Here is a 17,349-nt window from a genome sequence, read left to right on the forward strand (position 1 = left end):
AGCATCGTCCCTTTGGAAATTCATCAGCATAACATGGTATTTGCCTAAGCATTTAGTGTGGGAATGAGCATCAGCACAGCAGCTGCAGCACAACTGCATGCAGAAAGCTACTGTATCATCCAACAACCACTCTATACTGAAATGTTAGTGCAGCTGCAGCAGAATTATTATTGTTATCCAATTTATGGTTTGCATTAGATTCCATTTTTCTTTACACTATCAATTAAGATGAATAAACAATCGTACAAAAAAAGGACATGTACATAATATATTAACCTCTGGAAACAACAATTAACTTATCCCATTACCCATGAAACAGAAAAAAAGTGATTCAGGGGTATTCATTTTTTTGTAAATACAAACTTAATGTATTAACTGTAACAGAAACTGAACACATCTGATTGCACTTACTGTTATTAGAAGTTTTTTTTTTTTTGTTGTTTCATCTTACAACTTTACCCCTCGGTCAGTCCAGTTTTGATCAAGTGTGCAATGTCAGTTGATGTAATCCACATATTTTACAATAAACTGGTTTTAAGTAAGCAGTCACACATATATACAATATAACAAGTGACATCTTGCACACAACCTCAGCAGAAATATATTCACCCAAACAAATTAGTCCTTTATACCATATTAAAGACTGCTTAAGGCTTTTTTTTTTTGCGTACAAATTACTGCCGTCCATGCTAGACAAACTGATATTAACGTTGTTGTTTTTTTTGTTGTTTTTTAGAGTTTAAGAACCCAGGGTGACACAGCAAACATATTAAACACTGCATCTTAACATGAGGCAATACAAAATAACTGACTACAACTGTGCGTGAATTTTTAAAGTTGATGAACAGGAGTGATAAAGTTTTAACACAGGCTGCCTGTTTAACCATGTCAGTTTTTTCATAGACGAATGACTTCACTCATAGACAGGCACACATAAATGGAAGAACATGTGGTAGCCAGCCTTTAGGCGGCCTCGTGGTTTGTTTCTGTCGCTGAAAACACTTCTTTAAATGAAGCCAGTCATCATTAAGCAGCATGAATGCCACTGATCTAACATTACGTGGATAGTAGCCAATTTTTGTGAGGAAAAATGCTAAACTAACAAGGAGACGGGAAAAAAAATTATGGCCTGAAAGATTTGTATAGACGGGGAAAAGAAGCATGGAACAAAAAGTTGTAATCTCTCAACTCTAAATAAATAAATGTGACAAAGGCGTAACACAAATAAAACAACCATCAAATAAAGAAGAAAGAATAAAGCTATGGTATGTAAAGTATTACTCTGCGAATGCACCTCTGTGCCGATGGGAGAAATGCCAAATGTTGGCAGCAATTGTTAAAAGAGAAAGGGTGTAAGGGGCTAAAAAGTGCCTTGGTGGATAAAACTCCACTCTCCCTCTATTGGCCTGAGAAAAAAGTTCTTTAGTTATGATTGCTGCTGTTCCCCATGGTTGTTATTTTCCACCTCCATGTTGTTTAGCTCTGTTGAGTTGGAGATGTTGTTTTGAAGCCTCAGTTGATCCAGTCCTTCCTCTGCGTTTGTCCATGAGCTCATTGACTCATGTACTGTTACTGTGTGTTCCTCCATCTGCCTTTGGAGGCTGTCCATCTCCTCCCTGAAAGGGAAAAAAACAACAGAAAAAAACTGTTACATCAGTTCTGGCGTTTGAATAACTGCCCAGCACTACAAAAAAAAAAGTTTCATGTCGGTTTGCTGATAATGTTTAACCAAATCATTCACACAGAAAAAAGATCTTACTTGAGCTGTCGTAGACAGTTGTGGAGATTGTTCAGTGGCTCCTTGTTGACAGAAGTCGAAGGCTTCAGCAACTCATCCAGTAGGGAGGCAGGCACTGGGCAGTCTGGGATCTTAACTGGCGTTACTGGGGTGGATGGGTTCCCGTCACTTTTCAGTTCCATGCGCTGCTGCTCCAACAACAACAACAACACATTATTTTTATATGGCATTATACTTGCAGTACTGACCTTTACATCTCTGTAAAAGACAGAATGCCTTCATTACTCATACTGTAGAAAGTAATGGGCACACCCAGCTAAATGACAACATATTAGCCATTGCTAGTTGCACCCATATGAAATATTAACATACGTTTTATTTGCTTCGGTTTTAATCTTTTTAACAACAACCTCTCATGACGAGACTCTCGCAGAGGGAGAAACCATAATAATCACATGCAGCAGTTAATACTTTACTGTACATTATTTAGTGGACTCCTGAAGTTTAAATGATCTCACAGCTAGGAACTAAGAAAGCACTAAACACGTCACATAACACAACCGTTCACGGCATGAAAAGTTGCCTCACCTTCCTTAGACGACTCTGTTTGAAGTCCTGTTTGAGTTGCTGGTTTTGAAGCAGGACTGTCTTCATGCTGTTTCTCAGCTCACCCACTTTGGCCTGCAGCATAAACTTGTCCTTCCTAGTGCTGCTCAGCTCCTCCTGTACCGACTCCAGCTCCACTTTAATATTCTGAGTCAGACATTTTATTTTACCAGTAAATGGTTTGAAAGAGGCATAAATGACAGAAACATGGAAACATGAGACACTGTGCCTATACTGTATAATCAGGTCAAAGCTTGCCTGCAGAGCTGTCTGTAGGTTGTCGAGCTCCCTGTGGTGGCACTGCTCCATCATCTCCACCTGCTGTTTCTGAGCTTCAATCTCCCTCTGCCTTTGCTCCACCTCCCACTTCAAATCTTCAACCTGAACCAGCAGCCAGTGTTAGATGTCAGTGTTATTGAGAGGTGATCTCCAACAGTAAATTGGAAGGAGACTAAAACAGGTTTTAACGAACTGCAACACTGAAATGTTTATAGGAAATAAGGACTACATAACCCCAAGTGTTGTATTCGAATCAATTCAGCTAATCAGTATCAAATATTACAACAGTCACACAACAAAAAAAATTTTTTTTCCCAAACTGACTTCTGTTGGTTAGAATACAAATGTAGCCCAACTAACAGGTAAAGTAACCCAAAACGAGTACTTGCCTCTTGGTTAGTGAGCGGCTGCTTTGCCAGTTCATCGTCCAGTTGTTTCCGGAGGATCTGGAGCTGGGAGTGAGCCTCAGCCAGCTCCTCTTGGAACCTGGCAACCTCCTGAGCGTGCTGCTCATCCTGAGCCCTGCAGAGTTTGTTAAGCAGCTTATAAAATCGTCAATTACTATAGGTTATGTAACACAGTATTAGATTAGAAATCATTAAAATTTTCCTGAAGTCACAGTATTCTTTAATCAGGCAAATGCACGCACTGTAGTTTGTGGGCTTCTTTCTGCAGAGCTTTAACCAGGTCCTCTTTGGACTGCAAGTCCTTCTTGATCTCTGACAGCTCCAGCATGGCTGCCCTGTAGTGCCGTCTATTGTGGGCTGCCTCAGCCTTTGCTGCTGCCACCTAAAGGAAACATTGCATAAAACAATATGGGAACTCCAAAGACCACACTACTCCCAATTTGGTGTCAAAAAGGAGAACGTACTGAGCTAGGCATGTGACAGTTTATCAGTTCGATTTATAGATTGTAAGCAGGTTCTTGCTGTGTCTTGTGTCAAAACAAAAAGTATTTAACTCCCAAAATACTTTAATAGGAGTTATTTTGAGGTTGTGCTTCAGCTTAAAGAGAAGGAAATCATAATTTAGCCTAATATGCAGCACAGAAGTCTTACCTGTTCTTTCAGGTCCATGACTTTGGTCTTCTCTTTTTCCAAGGCCAGCTGTAGACTTTGTACCATCTGCTTCATCTGCTGGTCCTCCTCCTCTTTACGCTTCAGAACAGCTTGAACCTGAAACCCCACTTTTCTAGTTTAGTCTACAGGTAATATGATACTTTGTGTCACCAGGATAATAAAAACAAAACCCACATCTATATTATTAGATGCAATCCTTTTTTTTTCTTACCTGCAAATTGAGCTGGACAAGATCTGCCTCCCTCTTTGCTAAGGCCGACTCCAGAATGTTGGCATGCTCCCGCAGTGCATTGTGGGACTGAGCTAATCCGGCCAGTTTTCCTTTTTCGTGTTCCAGCTCAAGTGCCAATTTCTTGTTGGCATCTTCTAACTTTCGGATCCGCTTCTTGAAGCAGCGCGATTCTTGAAGCTGTGGAAGCAATACATGTCATTGATACAAAAAACTAAACAACAAAACAAAACATATGAACTGAATAATTTCAGAAGTGCAAATAAACTGCTCATACAGTTGTATTATTGATGAAAAAGTTCATGAAATTATTTCTTTTTTCATGAACCAACTAAGCTCTGGGACACCTAACCTATCAGTCTATTATCAGTGATTGCATTCTGGTATTCATACGTAAGCCCGTTTTACAATAATCTTCCTTAAGTCTTCATTATATGATTCCCACATCAACAAAAGCCACGGTGTTAGCAAAAAAATTGACAGAACATGAAGTGACATTGTCTTAATGCATTTTATACTTTAAGATTGCTGTTCTTGAAATCTTAACATACGTATATTTTATTTATTCTTTTGTATATTAATCATGTTTGTCACAAGTAGATTGGACAGCAGGAGAGTGTGTCACTCGAAGACTTTTTTTCTGTTTTGTATTGTTGCCTTTTGGTTGGTTCTCCAAAGCGTACGATCTTTTAGTGAAATGCCCATCTCAAGATTCTGGGGAGACACGTTGATAGCTGGAAGATGCCATGAGATTAACAGAGAAAAGCATGTCTGAAAGGGGCTAAAAAGAGGTTTGAACTGAGAAAAAAAAAAGTATATGAGCTATAAGATGAAAGATTAACAAAGTTTACCTCATCTTCAAGCTCCAGAACCTTCTCCTGGTATTCTTCCAGCTCTGTGGACGTTAGGGTGATCACTTCTTGAAGTTCCTTCTCTAGCATAGCTTTGCTGTTGGTAACAGCCTGCAGTTCAGCCTGTAGAGTCTCAATCTTCTTCTGTATGACAAATAAATAAATGTTTGAGTTAGCCAACAGCTACAGTTATATTCACGATGCAGGGGCATACAACCTTCTGACAAGAAATGGTAACAAATGACAAGAATACGGGTCAATCCATATAAAAAAATCTGTCAAAATAAAATAAAAACCTCACGCATTCAGAATCAGATGATATTTTTAACACTAACTTTAGCAAATGTAATGAAGCTGTAGAGAGGGCTGTTACAACATGGTTGCAATGCATAAACCTGGCGTTACCAAGGTTAATGCACATTTGAGAGTTGAGTAGTGCACAAAGGGACTAGAGAGAAAGACAGATGACTCATACTTTAACATGATCCCTACCACCTATGTAAGCGCTGTCCATCATACACGAGGTGTACAGACAGTAACACATGTCTGTAGGAGTTAATGCACCCATTTTATTTATTGTGATACAAACTAAATAAATAAGAGCAGGTATAGCTTTCTAACAGTGATACTTCTTCTAATGCTTGAAACTCTTTAAATAGATGTTGCAGCTTGAAGCTTTAAAAGAAGTGCTCATTACCTGCAAGGCCTGGCTGTTCCCTTCATCTGATACCTGGGCCTTCAATTTAGCCAGCTCCTCCTCAGCCGTCTCCTTGTCAGTCAGAGCCTCTTGGAGCCTCCTGCTCAGGATGCCCACGGCGTTCTCGTAGGCCTTGTGTTTGGCCTTCATCTCCTTCTGAGCGCTGGTCAAATCTGTTCCCAGCTTCTTCACACGCACCTTCTGTTCAGTGATGGCTCTATTTCAAAGAACATATGAATGGAAAAAAATAAATAAAAATGTATTTTAATTCCTGATATAACAAACACAGAATTTCTGAGGAGGATTTAAAAAAAAAGAAAAATCACACATACAAACTTTTATTTCTATGAGGCGTTTAGGCATTACCCCTTATTTCTATTTATAAATACCAAATGACTACAAAGAGGGGCATCATGGGCCAAATCATCACTGTGGGACCACATGACTCACTTCTTGGCTTCAGCCTCCATTTGCTCCACCTGTTTCCTTAGACCTTCATTCTCCTGTGTCACTGCTGCTAGCTGGCTCTGATCAAACTGTAGAGACTGCATTGGGGGGGAAAAAAAACACCCAAGGTTAATATAATATTTTCTTTATTATATAATACTGTAATGCCATGAGCAAATATCAGACAAACAGTACCTGAATCTGGGTTTCGAGCTGATCCCTTTCATTCTGAATGGTTTGCAGATGGGCCTCCATGTTACTCATCTGCTCCTGCACTCTCACCACTTCCTTTTGCAGCCGGGTCTGCTCCAGCTCTGCCTTCTGCTTCTCCCCCTGAGCAGCCAGTAGCTCCTGCTTCAGATCCTTCACCTCCATCAATAGACGCTTTTTGGTGGACTTGAGCTCACTGATCAGCTGGTCTTTGGAGCTGGCATCCCTGCGGTATGCTTCCACCATCACCTGTGAGGTAAATGGCATTTTTAACCCCAGTAAAAGGTTTAAAGTGGAACAAAATACTTATGAGGCATTTGCTCCTTTGGAGATGTGCAAGTAGTCTCACTCATATTTGCCTTGACTGACACAGCAGGGAAAAAACAAGAACTGACAGCACTGCAGGAGACAGGGCTGCATCATCTCCAGGGTTTGAGAGAGATTTAATTCACTGATGCCGTCTATTCATAGAGGAGTGGATAAGCTTTATTTTTGCAGGCCAAACATGAACACAGTCCACCAATGAAAATGGCTATAGTGAACCATTGTAAAACCTATAAGATGGCAAATATAATTCTAACCTTTTAATGAGAGGACACAAGTCTGTTGTGCCATTTATGAATTAGCAAGAAAAACATGAAAATGAAAAATCTCTCTAAGACTGAACTTGCTGATTTTTTTTTTAAAGTGCTACTAAATGCACATTGCTTTTTAACAAATTGACAACAAATACCATATTTGCTTACTTTTATCCTGTACATGTTTAAAATTAGGGATGTGCACGACTAGTCGACTAATAGTCGCTGCTGTCAGTAGTCGGTAACAGACTTACCAGTCATTTAATCTAATTGTTAAAATTTTAATTGATACCCAATGCTGGTAAATTCTTGTGTCCTAAATGTTGTTGAGAAACGCCATAAATCCGTTAATCAGATCGTTTGGTTAACACTATTATTGCTGGTTCTTTAAGGAGACAGAATGAGATCGTGGATACAAATGGCGGAAATTAGCTTTCTCCGAAGGGTGGATGGGCTCATCCTTAGCAATAGGGTACAAAGTTCAGTCATTCAGGATTAGTTTATTGATAATAGAGACATTTTCACAAAAACTTACTTGGTTGTCATGTGTTGCTCAAAACAGTTCAATTACTATTTGATGGACCAAGATGTTAATGCATGCATATAAAGAGGGCCTACAATAACTCAAATCTTGAAAGGCACACAATGCAGTGCATGAGTCTGTCATTCTGTCAGCTAACTCCACCCTTTTCATGACAGTCTGTCAATGCAAAATAAAGCAGCCTTGGACAATGCTCAATCCAGTGAGGCGTGTCAGCACCGCTCTCCTCCAGAGAATGTGTCTGCCATCTGGCTCTACAATACATACTCCCACGGCAGCCACAGCCTTAGCCAGCTGGGAGTCACTCTGACAAGTGGCTTATAAATGTACATGAAGTCTTTCTGAGTTGCTGCAGGCAGCATATAATGTCATGTAAAAGCTATGAAGGCGTCTTACCTTTTGTTGCAGGAACTGCTCCTTAAATTTCTGAGCTTGCTTCTTCAGGGAATTATTTTCTTGTTGTAAAGTTTCAATCTGTAACATAATACAATTGTTTCATTACTCACTATAAGTTGTATCAATGCTACTTGAGTTTTGTTTAAATTAATATTAACTACACTGAAGAGAAGGGGGTAAATCCTCATTCTTCAGGCACAAAAACAAGCCTTTTTGACCTATTGCAAACATTTCCAAACTGCAAAAAACATTTTAGGTAAATGTAAAATAAATTAACTCTACCTCAACACATCTTCTGTCTCATACCTGATTGGCTTTGACTTGGACTTCCTGTCGTAGTTGATCCAAGACATCTGAGGCCACCAGAACATCCTCGCCAAGCCTCTCAGCACTCTCATCAAGTTGGCTCTTGTCTGCTCGGGCTGCCTGCAGTGCTACCTCAAGGACAATCTTCTCGTTCTGGAGGTACTGGATGTTGTCATCCTTGGCAGTGCTTTCTGTCTGCAGCTCAGCCAGCTGGGCCTCCAGCTCCTGGTATCGGGCCTCTAGCTGGTTGATGGACTGCTCTTTGGTGTGCAAGTTCTCCTGAGTGGTTGTCAGCTGGCGCATCAGCTCCAGATGTTCCTTCTGAAGTGTCTGCAGCTGTGCATCCTTCTGGGAAAGGGTCAGCTTTACCTAAGACAGAACATTAAGAGCAGAGTTTACAAATGAAGAATTACGTCTAAGAGTTTTATTGCACATGCAGGGTGACAAATAAGTCACGGTTACATTTGGCATGACTACCTGCTCTAGTTCTCTTTCCAGGGTGCTGGCTGTGTTGGCAAGCTTTATTAACCGTTCTCGCTCTTCTTCATACTCGTCCAGCTTGTGCTGCAGGTCATCTTCCACCATGCTCTTTGCATCCTGGATCTGCTTGTAAGCAGCTTCTTGGGTCAGCATGTCGGCCTACATTACAGAGAGTAAAAGCACTTTAAACAATGTTCAAATATAGTCGAGATACACAAACGGTTAAAAGTACATTTTACTGCAATTCCTGTGATTTTTTTTTTTTAATATTTTGATTGGTTTTATTTAATTCCCTTGGCTAAATAACAAAGTTAACGTGTAGTTTGTTTTGACTTTAGATTTAAACCTGAAGCTGGAAAATACCTCAATGCTCTGTAGCTGTACAGCGATGCGTTCTTTTTCTTTGATGGAGCGGTGCTGGGTCTCAGTGAGTTGATGTGACAGTGTCACATTTTCCAGCTTCAGATGCTCCAGAACACCAATCTGAGTCATCTGTCCAGCCTATAAAAAAAAACAAACAGAACCAGACATGTCAATAGTTATGTCTCCTGCATGACAACTAATGCCAAGCCGTGACATTAAAGCCAACTGCACGGGCATTAAACTTACCTGCATGTTGGCCATTTCACTTTGCAGACGCACTCTTGCCTCCTGGGCCAGAGCTAGCTGCTGCTGGTACCACTGTCTGACCTGCTGAAGTGAATCGATCTCGGCCTGGGAGGTCTTCAGTCGGCTCTGTAGGGTACTGCGCTCCAGCTGCACCTGTTGAAGCTGACTCTGAAGACCACCCATCTGCTGACGCAACTCCTGAACTGCAAAAGCGCAGGATCAAAACATAAAATTGAAAAATATGAGGTGGAGGTGAATATATACACTCAGCCATTTGAGTCTCCATCACTCACCTGTATTGTCCCTTGAGGTTACAGCGTTTTGCATCTCCTCCACCTTCCCCATCAGCCTGTTGTACTGGTCTTCAGCAACCTTTAGATCATTGCTTAGAGAAGCCAGACTGGCATTCTTGTTCTCTAGACTGCTCTGGAGCTCTACCATAGCCTTCTCTAGCTGGCTACAGCTTTGCCGTAGTGTGCCAACCTCTGTAGTGAGGGCACTCTGCTTCTCCTTGCTGACTTGAGCCTCCTCCATTTTAGCCTGCAGCTGTGCATTCACTGTAGCAAGCTGGGCCTGAAGCTCTGTCTTCTCCTTGAGAGCCTAGAAAACAGGGCAGGTGGTTATAGCATGTAGCCCGATTATTTTCAGTGTGTACTTGTATAATATTGGTCGCCCACAAGGTTATATTAGGAACTGAAGACCAAAAAAATAAAAAATAAATAAAATATTACTGATGGTTTGCATTACCTGATTGGCCTCAGATGACAAGGATTCCAGCTGGCCCTCAAGCCTCATTTTCTCTTTCAACACTTGGAGCACTTCATCATGACCCATCACAGAACTCTCCAAAGAAACACTAAAACAAATTTAAACAACCTCAGTGAATACGATCAAACAAATGAGTTGAGAGGTTCAACAAAAGATTATACATATCAATCTTTTTCCAAAATGAAAATTTTCAGGTTCCCTCATATACTCAGTCTGTGAAAATACACAGTAACCACAACTGCACTAATATTTTACCAACCTCACTACTCAAATAATAAATTCAAACATTTATTGATTTGCCTTTCTTGTAAGAAATCGTCACCTGCTGGAGAAGCTGTCCCTGCGGCTACGAGGCTCTGCTGTCCCTTCTCTTTCCTGCTCCAGCTCCAGGAAGTGTTGCTCTTCAGTGGCTGCTTGCAGAACCTCCTGAAGGGAAGGGAACTGACCCATGGCCTCAGGGGCGATCTCGCGTCCATCTACTGTGTATGGCCCCTGCTGCCTCTCCACTGCTGCAGAGAGCACACCGTAGGTTCCCCTGGTAGACACGCTGCTGTAGGAAGAGCTGTCACTGTCGTTGCCATCATTCCCGGGCCTTACCCCTGATTCACTGCCATCAATTTCTGACACACTGTCCCGGACGTGGAGGGGAGCACCGGACTGTGCCTCTGTCTCAGAAGTACCGCACTCTGACGTCACACTGATCTCAGACAGTGTGGACACAGAGCTAATAGTGGAGTTGACAGAGCTTATGTCTGCTGCCTTTATGCCTCCTCCTCCTCCACCACCACCACCACCACCACCATTCTCAGGAGACTTGTAATCAGCCAAGGAGTGGATCTTGTTAGGGCGAGGTGACCTGGACTTCTTTTCTTTGGGAGGAGGAATTCCAAGGCTACCAAGTTTAGGACCACGTGGGACACTGGTCCTGAGGAAGGAATACTCCTTGGTCATGGCAACAGTACTAGCCCGGGGTAATGCCTCAGGATGTAGCATAAGTTCTGGATCCAGGGTACTGAATGGTCTGCTCTTGGTGGTGGTACGATGAGACTAAAAAACAGGAGAGAATCAGAGGTTGTATTTGAAACAAAAAGAAAAAAATGACATCTATTCTTTAATTGGTAAAATGAGTGTCCAGCAAAAATAACCGAATAAATGTGTAAATATTTATATTCACATCAAGTAAAAGAACTTAGAATAAGTCCAGTAATTACTGTACAATTACTAATCTCAGTCACAAACATAGCCAAAAAGTTAAACTAATTTCACAGGAAAAGGCAGGAAAAAGTAAATCAGCAGAAACAAGTGACACTGTGCTGGTGCATCACTCTACCTCTCCTAAGATTACGTTCAAGGACTGCTTCTCTGACATTATCATGTAAATATTGTGATATAACTTTGCTCCTTCACCATGGTGCCAATGTTTCTGTGTATAATTTTTGCCAGAAAAACATCATTTTCCCTTTGCATTCACCCACCCTCTCCTTCTGTCTCTGCACTCTGTACTGTTTTAGTTGCTCCTCCAGGCGCCGGCGAGCCTCTAGGCGAATCTTCTCCTCATTCTCCATCTCCAGTGATGGTTTCTGGTTGGCTGAAAGGATGAAGGGCAAGGAATGTTAAAACAAAGAGAAAAATGCTACCGCTTAACATATACTATCCAACTACAGCAAAGCAGATTATTTAAACAGGCTGTTATGTCACGAATGCAAACGCTGGAATTTGGCATGGTGGTGAGTGAAGCTGCTTGAAGCCTGGTTCTCAAATGACAATGGTAAACAAATTATTCAAATTTTAGTTATTTTAATACTTGGCCATGGGCAGTAAGTCAAGGTTTGCCACTTGACTTAAGGATTAATGGCATTTTTAGAGCAGGTGTTACATAACTGTTGCGTGTTACACCCATAAAATTAAAGGCGTCCTATAGGATAGAGCAGGGGTCAGCAACCTTTCACACCCAAAGAGCCATTTGGAGCCGGTTTCCACGCAAACGAAAACACCGGGAGCCGCAAATATTTTTTGACATCTAAAATGAAGATAACACTGTATATATTGTTTTTTACCTTTATGCGAACAACTAAGGTGTGTTGCTTTTGAAATCCATGAAGTGCTACAGAGAAAATTACATTTTATTGACGTTATTAACACATTTTGAACTCTTAAAGAAATATAACAAAAGGAAAGCTGAACTAAAATGATCCAGCAAACAAAAACTGTTGTGAGCCGCCCCCCTTATATCGCCTTTGGGCTTTTGGAGCCTTGATCTGACTTTTAAAAAATAAAAGAACTATGCTGCTAAAAAAATTTTAAAAATAGATGTTTGCAAAATTGAATATGTCTGAATATGTATTTTACCTGGTTAATGTGTGTGGCAAGGCGTGGTCTGTAGGGGAGGCGGACGCACCTGAGCAGCACCCGCAATCACGCCTCGCCGCCTTAACGTCTGTGCTCTCTATGCTGTTGTGTTGGTGTGTGTCGGGCTGTGAGCTGCAAAGCTACAGCCGGCTGTGTGCGTACAGCAACCATGTGTGAAAAGTGGTCAATAAAGAGATGCTGAAAAGCGTGTTCATGCAAACATCGTCAGGTCTGCCGTGGTATGTTTACAACGGGACTTCTGCTCCTGAACCTCTGCGCACAGCGCCTGCAAATCGGGGCTGTTAAGAAGTCACATTCATCTTCACGCAGGACTGTAAGCTGTCGTCTGTGAGGCGTGAGCGGTGTTTGTTTGTAACATAGTTCACAGTGGAGCTGCCGACATAATGTGGATCCAAAGATCAATAATTGGCCTACCTGGGGTTGAAAGTCTCGGCAAATGCAGGCGTTTCGGCGGGTACACCGGCTTCCGCCAGTGTGACGCTTATTTTGAGCGATGAAAAAATAATAAAATATAATTGTATTTTTATATTTCAATATCACAACAATCTTCCAATTTAGAACTACAAGTTAAAAAGAACTAACATAAATAAATTACACTTCAACTAAATACTCCTAATTTATTTTCCCAAACCACGCGGAGCCGCAGTATAAGCACTAAGGAGCCGCAGGTTGCCGACCCCTGGTATAGAGGTACGCAGCTATAACACTGCAATAGATGTACACTGAATTAGAGCTGTGTATTCACCAACAATTAAGAGATACTTCATGTGGGTTTTTCCTGTGGAGTTATTTTGATTCTCTGTAGGAGTTATAATGTGCAGGCAAACAAAATCAGTTATTGCCATGCTTAAAAATATAAGCTTTCATAACTGTGAATCAGGCAATGGTGCCAATTTTTAAAAATACCATGTAAAAGATAATGTATCAGAGCGATTAGTAGCAAAACAAAGCCGTGAATTCAAATAGTGTCTTGAAAAAGAAAAAGAAAAAAAAAAGCACCCACACAAAATTTTAGTTAAACAAAAGACTGCTATGGGAGTTTCTGGGAGGAGGTAAAGTCAAACAGCTAAATGAAATCCTCACTGAATCCTTCAGTCCAGATAACACACAGACAGGGGAGTTAAAGCAAACACTTGTACATGAGCCAACGACCAAAACACTCCACATCAAAACGGGAGGTTAGAATAGAAAGGGTTATAGAGGGGGCATTCACTGCACATAAATTTATGCTTACACAGTTCAGTCTCCTGCATAGGCATACTGAGTCTGAGTGACTGCAATGCATCACTCTTGTGAACCGTGACCTCAGCACTAGCCCCCTCAGACTTCTCTAGCATCATGGGTGGATAAGCAGCCACACCTGGGGAGGGCTCGCGGTTCTGCGAGTTGACAGGGGAGCTGGTGCTCTGGGGAGGAGCTGTCAGAGGCAGGGTGTCCCCTGCAGTATCAAAGCCCTCTGCCAGTCCATTTCCATTTGGCATCACATCTGAATTGACAGGACCTGAAAGAGGAAGGGGGGAAAGCCCTCAGGAATCCAACAATTAGTCATGAGAAATTCTTGTGAACTAGTTTGAGTGGATGTGATTCTTTTGGCAAACTGGCTAGACAACTTTGTCAAGCAACAATAGCTTACGTGCACAAGGCAACGACAAACACTCATGTAACACTATTGTTACTGAAGCATCCCTCCTAGCTGCATCTACTCTTATAGGAGCAAAACTGGGATTCAGCTTGCAACACAAACACATTTAAAGGGACTGGAAATTATTTTCTTTGTTACCCACAGACTACAGACAAAACGTGCCATTTTCTGTCAGCGGTGGAAGTGGTTTGTTCATTTTACATGACAGACATTTTCTATGTCCTCTTGTCACTGGTTGAAGTAGTTATGGAGAAAACGGGATTCATTTTCAGCAATAGAATGCGGGAACGTCTGCCAAGCAGCTGTCATTCAAAACCGAAGAAATCATCCCAGAAATGTCCCGCTGAGAGGAGTTTATTTGCGGTAAAATCGTAATATCTTGTTAGAATTTTTTTTAATGATGTTGTTTGTTGCTAATGTAATTATGGATATTTAAATGTACAGAAAATAAATGAGATATTCAAATGCTTTTTCCAAATATAATTACAAAAATATTTCTGTACACTTTTCAGTAAAGCTTTTGTATTTCTGGGTAACGCACTGTGTGAGAAAATCTTCCTGCTACTTTTTCCAGTTTGTCTCATGTGTATCCTCAAACTCGTACACTTACATACGTTACAATTAGATACATTCTGTACACATTTTTTCTGTCAAAAACCCCCAAACTGAAACACTGTAAACAGATGATGAAAATTTTGAATTTAGCTCAGCTATATAATATGCTTGTTCAAAGGCCTGTGCAACATGGAGCTGCAGATGGCCTAGAGAGGCTCGTCATAACCACCAAAACAGGTCATGCATGGCAAAATAGTGTTAGATAAAAGAGACACCATTACACTTCAGAACTTGAACTGGAGACCTCACAATCTAGGAATGAGTGATCCTTTCCAGAAAAGCATGCTTACTCACCGTTATGAATATCCCCCTTTGCATCCTTTGGGTTTTCCAGCCCTTTTTTAAATGTCGTTTCACGCTCCACAGCATGGGCTTGAGCCTCTTTGGATTTTATAACATGGTCCTCTTGATAAGTATTGGCCTCCATCTGGGCTGCCACTGACTGCTCAGTATCCACTTCCATTAAGAGAAGTAACAGTCACAGCACTGCTGGTGCACTTCTTGAAAGGGCATCTCACTACGCCATCTTCTTAGGAGGCAGATTAGCTGAGAGCATGTCAGTCTACAGGAGCACCTCCAAGCACATACAAGAAGAGAGAAAATATATAACAACTTTTAACGACACATGAGAAAGATCAACATGCGACACAGAAGAAGCCGTAGCGACTCACCAGGGATCTGTTTTACCCACTAATAAGGTTACGTAACAACAGTCTGCTTTTATAAGCTATAATTAAATACTAACAAACTACTTTGGTAAGTGGATTTTTCAGGTTAAATATAACTTAACTCTGCAATAATTTATGTGTACTTTAAAAACAAATGCAACAAAGGTTTCCCCGGCTTATCGCCTATTTGTCAGCCACGCACCACTGAAGTAAATCTGTGAGGGCATGTGTACAACCTACCCTATCAGAGATACGCCTTATTAAGCACAGTTGATATTTACATGTAAGCCTTTCCGAAGATTAAAAAACAGTGACAGCAGTACTCTGCAAAGCCTTTCCGCGTGACATGTTATATTATTATCGTATCCTACTATAAATGGTAACCATTGACTCATAGGGTGTGCTGCAAAGACTGGTGCAGCCGCTGGACGCACAGCGGCTACAACTGCTGCTAGTAGCTAGGGTGCTAGCATCTACTCAGACTCAGACTCGGAGTCGGCATCTCGGGGAAAAAAGCAAGACAGTTGATGGCAAACATTACTGTAAAGCCCCTATATTTCCAGCGACTAGGCTGAATAATTTCACTTCATATAAAACTGGCAATGACAAGAAAGACGCACTAAACTTTAGGTGGGTAGCACTAGCTAGTGAAGCTAACGTGAGTGCTAATTAGCCACGGGACCTGTCAAGCTAAGAATTGCTACAACCTGGAATCGCCTTCACGCCTTCATAGGACCATTTTCTGAAAGTCATTCGCCGAAACACCTGGCTTCACCTTTGTTACAAACCCTAGTATAAATTATAAAATATATCACAGATAAATGCTACAAAATACAACAAATACTCACCTTCTTGCGAGCTTCGCCTTTTACTACGTGGCTGTTTAGTTTCGGTCCCTTTTCTGTCCGACTAGAAACACTGGGCTCAAACAATACATTATTTGAAACAACTAACTAAGCTTGTCGGGTCACTGACTGATTGTCTATGTGTACTCTCAAATGTTTAAATTTAAATAGAAAAACATATATTTTAAAGCCGCGCAATATCTGAAGATGTGTATAGCAATAATACATGTATTACACGACCCATAATAAGGAACGGACAGCCGCTCCGGTGACTCTCTCGGATGTGGTACAATGCTTCACTCTTGTGGTCAAATACTGCGCCCTGCTTTCCAGCTGTGCTGTCAACCTGCAGCTGTGGCAACCACCAAAAGTACCGTCACAAGCAGCTGGTGCCACTTACCAAGACGGTGCACGGACATGCATTAATATACACACGATTAAATCACGCCACTACTTAACGTAATTAGATTAGATTAGATTCCACATCTAGGATTTGAGCTACGTTTTTATTTAAAGGTAAAGCCCTTTCACTGGTACAGCACTGTTCAAGAGTCTCAAGTTATTCCTCCTGTCTTTAAAAACTCTGTTTTAAAAATTTAAAACAAACTTGAAAGTCAGTATTAGAAATCACGACATTTATTTTTCAACACAGCCTGAACTTTCTTAGACAAGCTTTCTTGTCATTTCTTTGAGTAGTCTTCAGGCATAGTTCTCTCTATGGCTTTGTGCATGTGGTGGAGGAAGCTGTCTTAGTGATGTGGATGTTCACAATTTTGTGTGCGTGTGTGTGTGTCTAATAGGCTGCAAGAGCTTCATAAATGTCTAAGATGCTGTACCTATAAATGTCTCTTTTTTGGTTGGTTGGTTGGTTGGTTGGTTGGTTGGTTGGTTGGTTGGTTGGTTGATTTTTAATTCTGACAAACAGGAGAGAACTGTCCTCCTCATGAGTCTCAGCTACATTTGCTATATTAAGAATATAAATATGTATGCCTGTACTGTTTTGTGCAAGTAGAAAAAGGCTTCAAGGGCTATATATTTTTAACTTTATTCAGGTATTGGTGTTATTTTTTTGGTCTATTTTATTTAACTGAGTCATCAAAAAATGTCAAAGATAACACAGTTTGACAAGGATAAAATAGTAATTTTGCACCAGCAAGTAGATTCCCAGAGAACTATTAGTTAAAAACTTAGCACATCTTGACATGGTGTGCAGTCTGTCCTTAAAAAAGTAGAGGGCAAAAGAAGGAAAACATCAAGCAAAAAATATGACACTGGATGTGAGAAATGCATCTGTGCCGCAGGCCCTTCAGTCGATTCCTCTACTGTTCACTGAAGCCTCTTCAGAAGTGGTCTCAGAGGAAGGATGGCTTAAGCCAATCTTAAGGAACAAAACAT

The 17,349-nt window shown here is 41.1% G+C and overlaps 1 protein-coding gene across 4 annotated transcripts; it reads right to left on the reverse strand.

Moving 5' to 3' along the window:
- Positions 1 to 144: 144 nt before the first annotated feature.
- Positions 145 to 16,100, reverse strand: golga3 (golgin A3). Of its 4 annotated transcripts, none has more exons than XM_085293315.1 (24): positions 15,958 to 16,100; positions 14,736 to 15,003; positions 13,419 to 13,685; positions 11,290 to 11,402; positions 10,137 to 10,861; positions 9,794 to 9,902; positions 9,340 to 9,646; positions 9,047 to 9,249; positions 8,801 to 8,938; positions 8,435 to 8,596; positions 7,958 to 8,326; positions 7,652 to 7,729; positions 6,122 to 6,385; positions 5,930 to 6,024; positions 5,480 to 5,696; positions 4,783 to 4,926; positions 3,914 to 4,111; positions 3,682 to 3,798; positions 3,273 to 3,412; positions 3,013 to 3,145; positions 2,603 to 2,725; positions 2,327 to 2,491; positions 1,760 to 1,926; positions 145 to 1,616 (listed from the first exon to the last, which is right to left on the reverse strand). In XM_085293315.1, the coding sequence occupies exons 2-24, from the start codon at positions 14,902 to 14,904 to the stop codon at positions 1,427 to 1,429; spliced, it is 4,593 nt and encodes a 1,530-aa protein (XP_085149441.1). In that variant the 5' UTR covers positions 14,905 to 15,003; positions 15,958 to 16,100; the 3' UTR covers positions 145 to 1,426. The 4 variants fall into 4 exon arrangements, with proteins under 4 accessions (XP_085149441.1, XP_085149442.1, XP_085149440.1 ...); XM_085293316.1 differs by having other exon boundaries at positions 13,545 to 13,685; positions 14,736 to 15,015; XM_085293314.1 differs by having other exon boundaries at positions 14,736 to 15,015.
- Between the last annotated feature and the right edge of the window lie 1,249 nt (positions 16,101 to 17,349).

This window comes from Mchenga conophoros, linkage group LG12, assembly GCF_057382185.1.
Source record: "Mchenga conophoros isolate Kocher_MC1m ecotype Shallow Benthic linkage group LG12, M_conophoros_male_GT1.1, whole genome shotgun sequence".
Taxonomy (NCBI): domain Eukaryota; kingdom Metazoa; phylum Chordata; class Actinopteri; order Cichliformes; family Cichlidae; genus Mchenga; species Mchenga conophoros.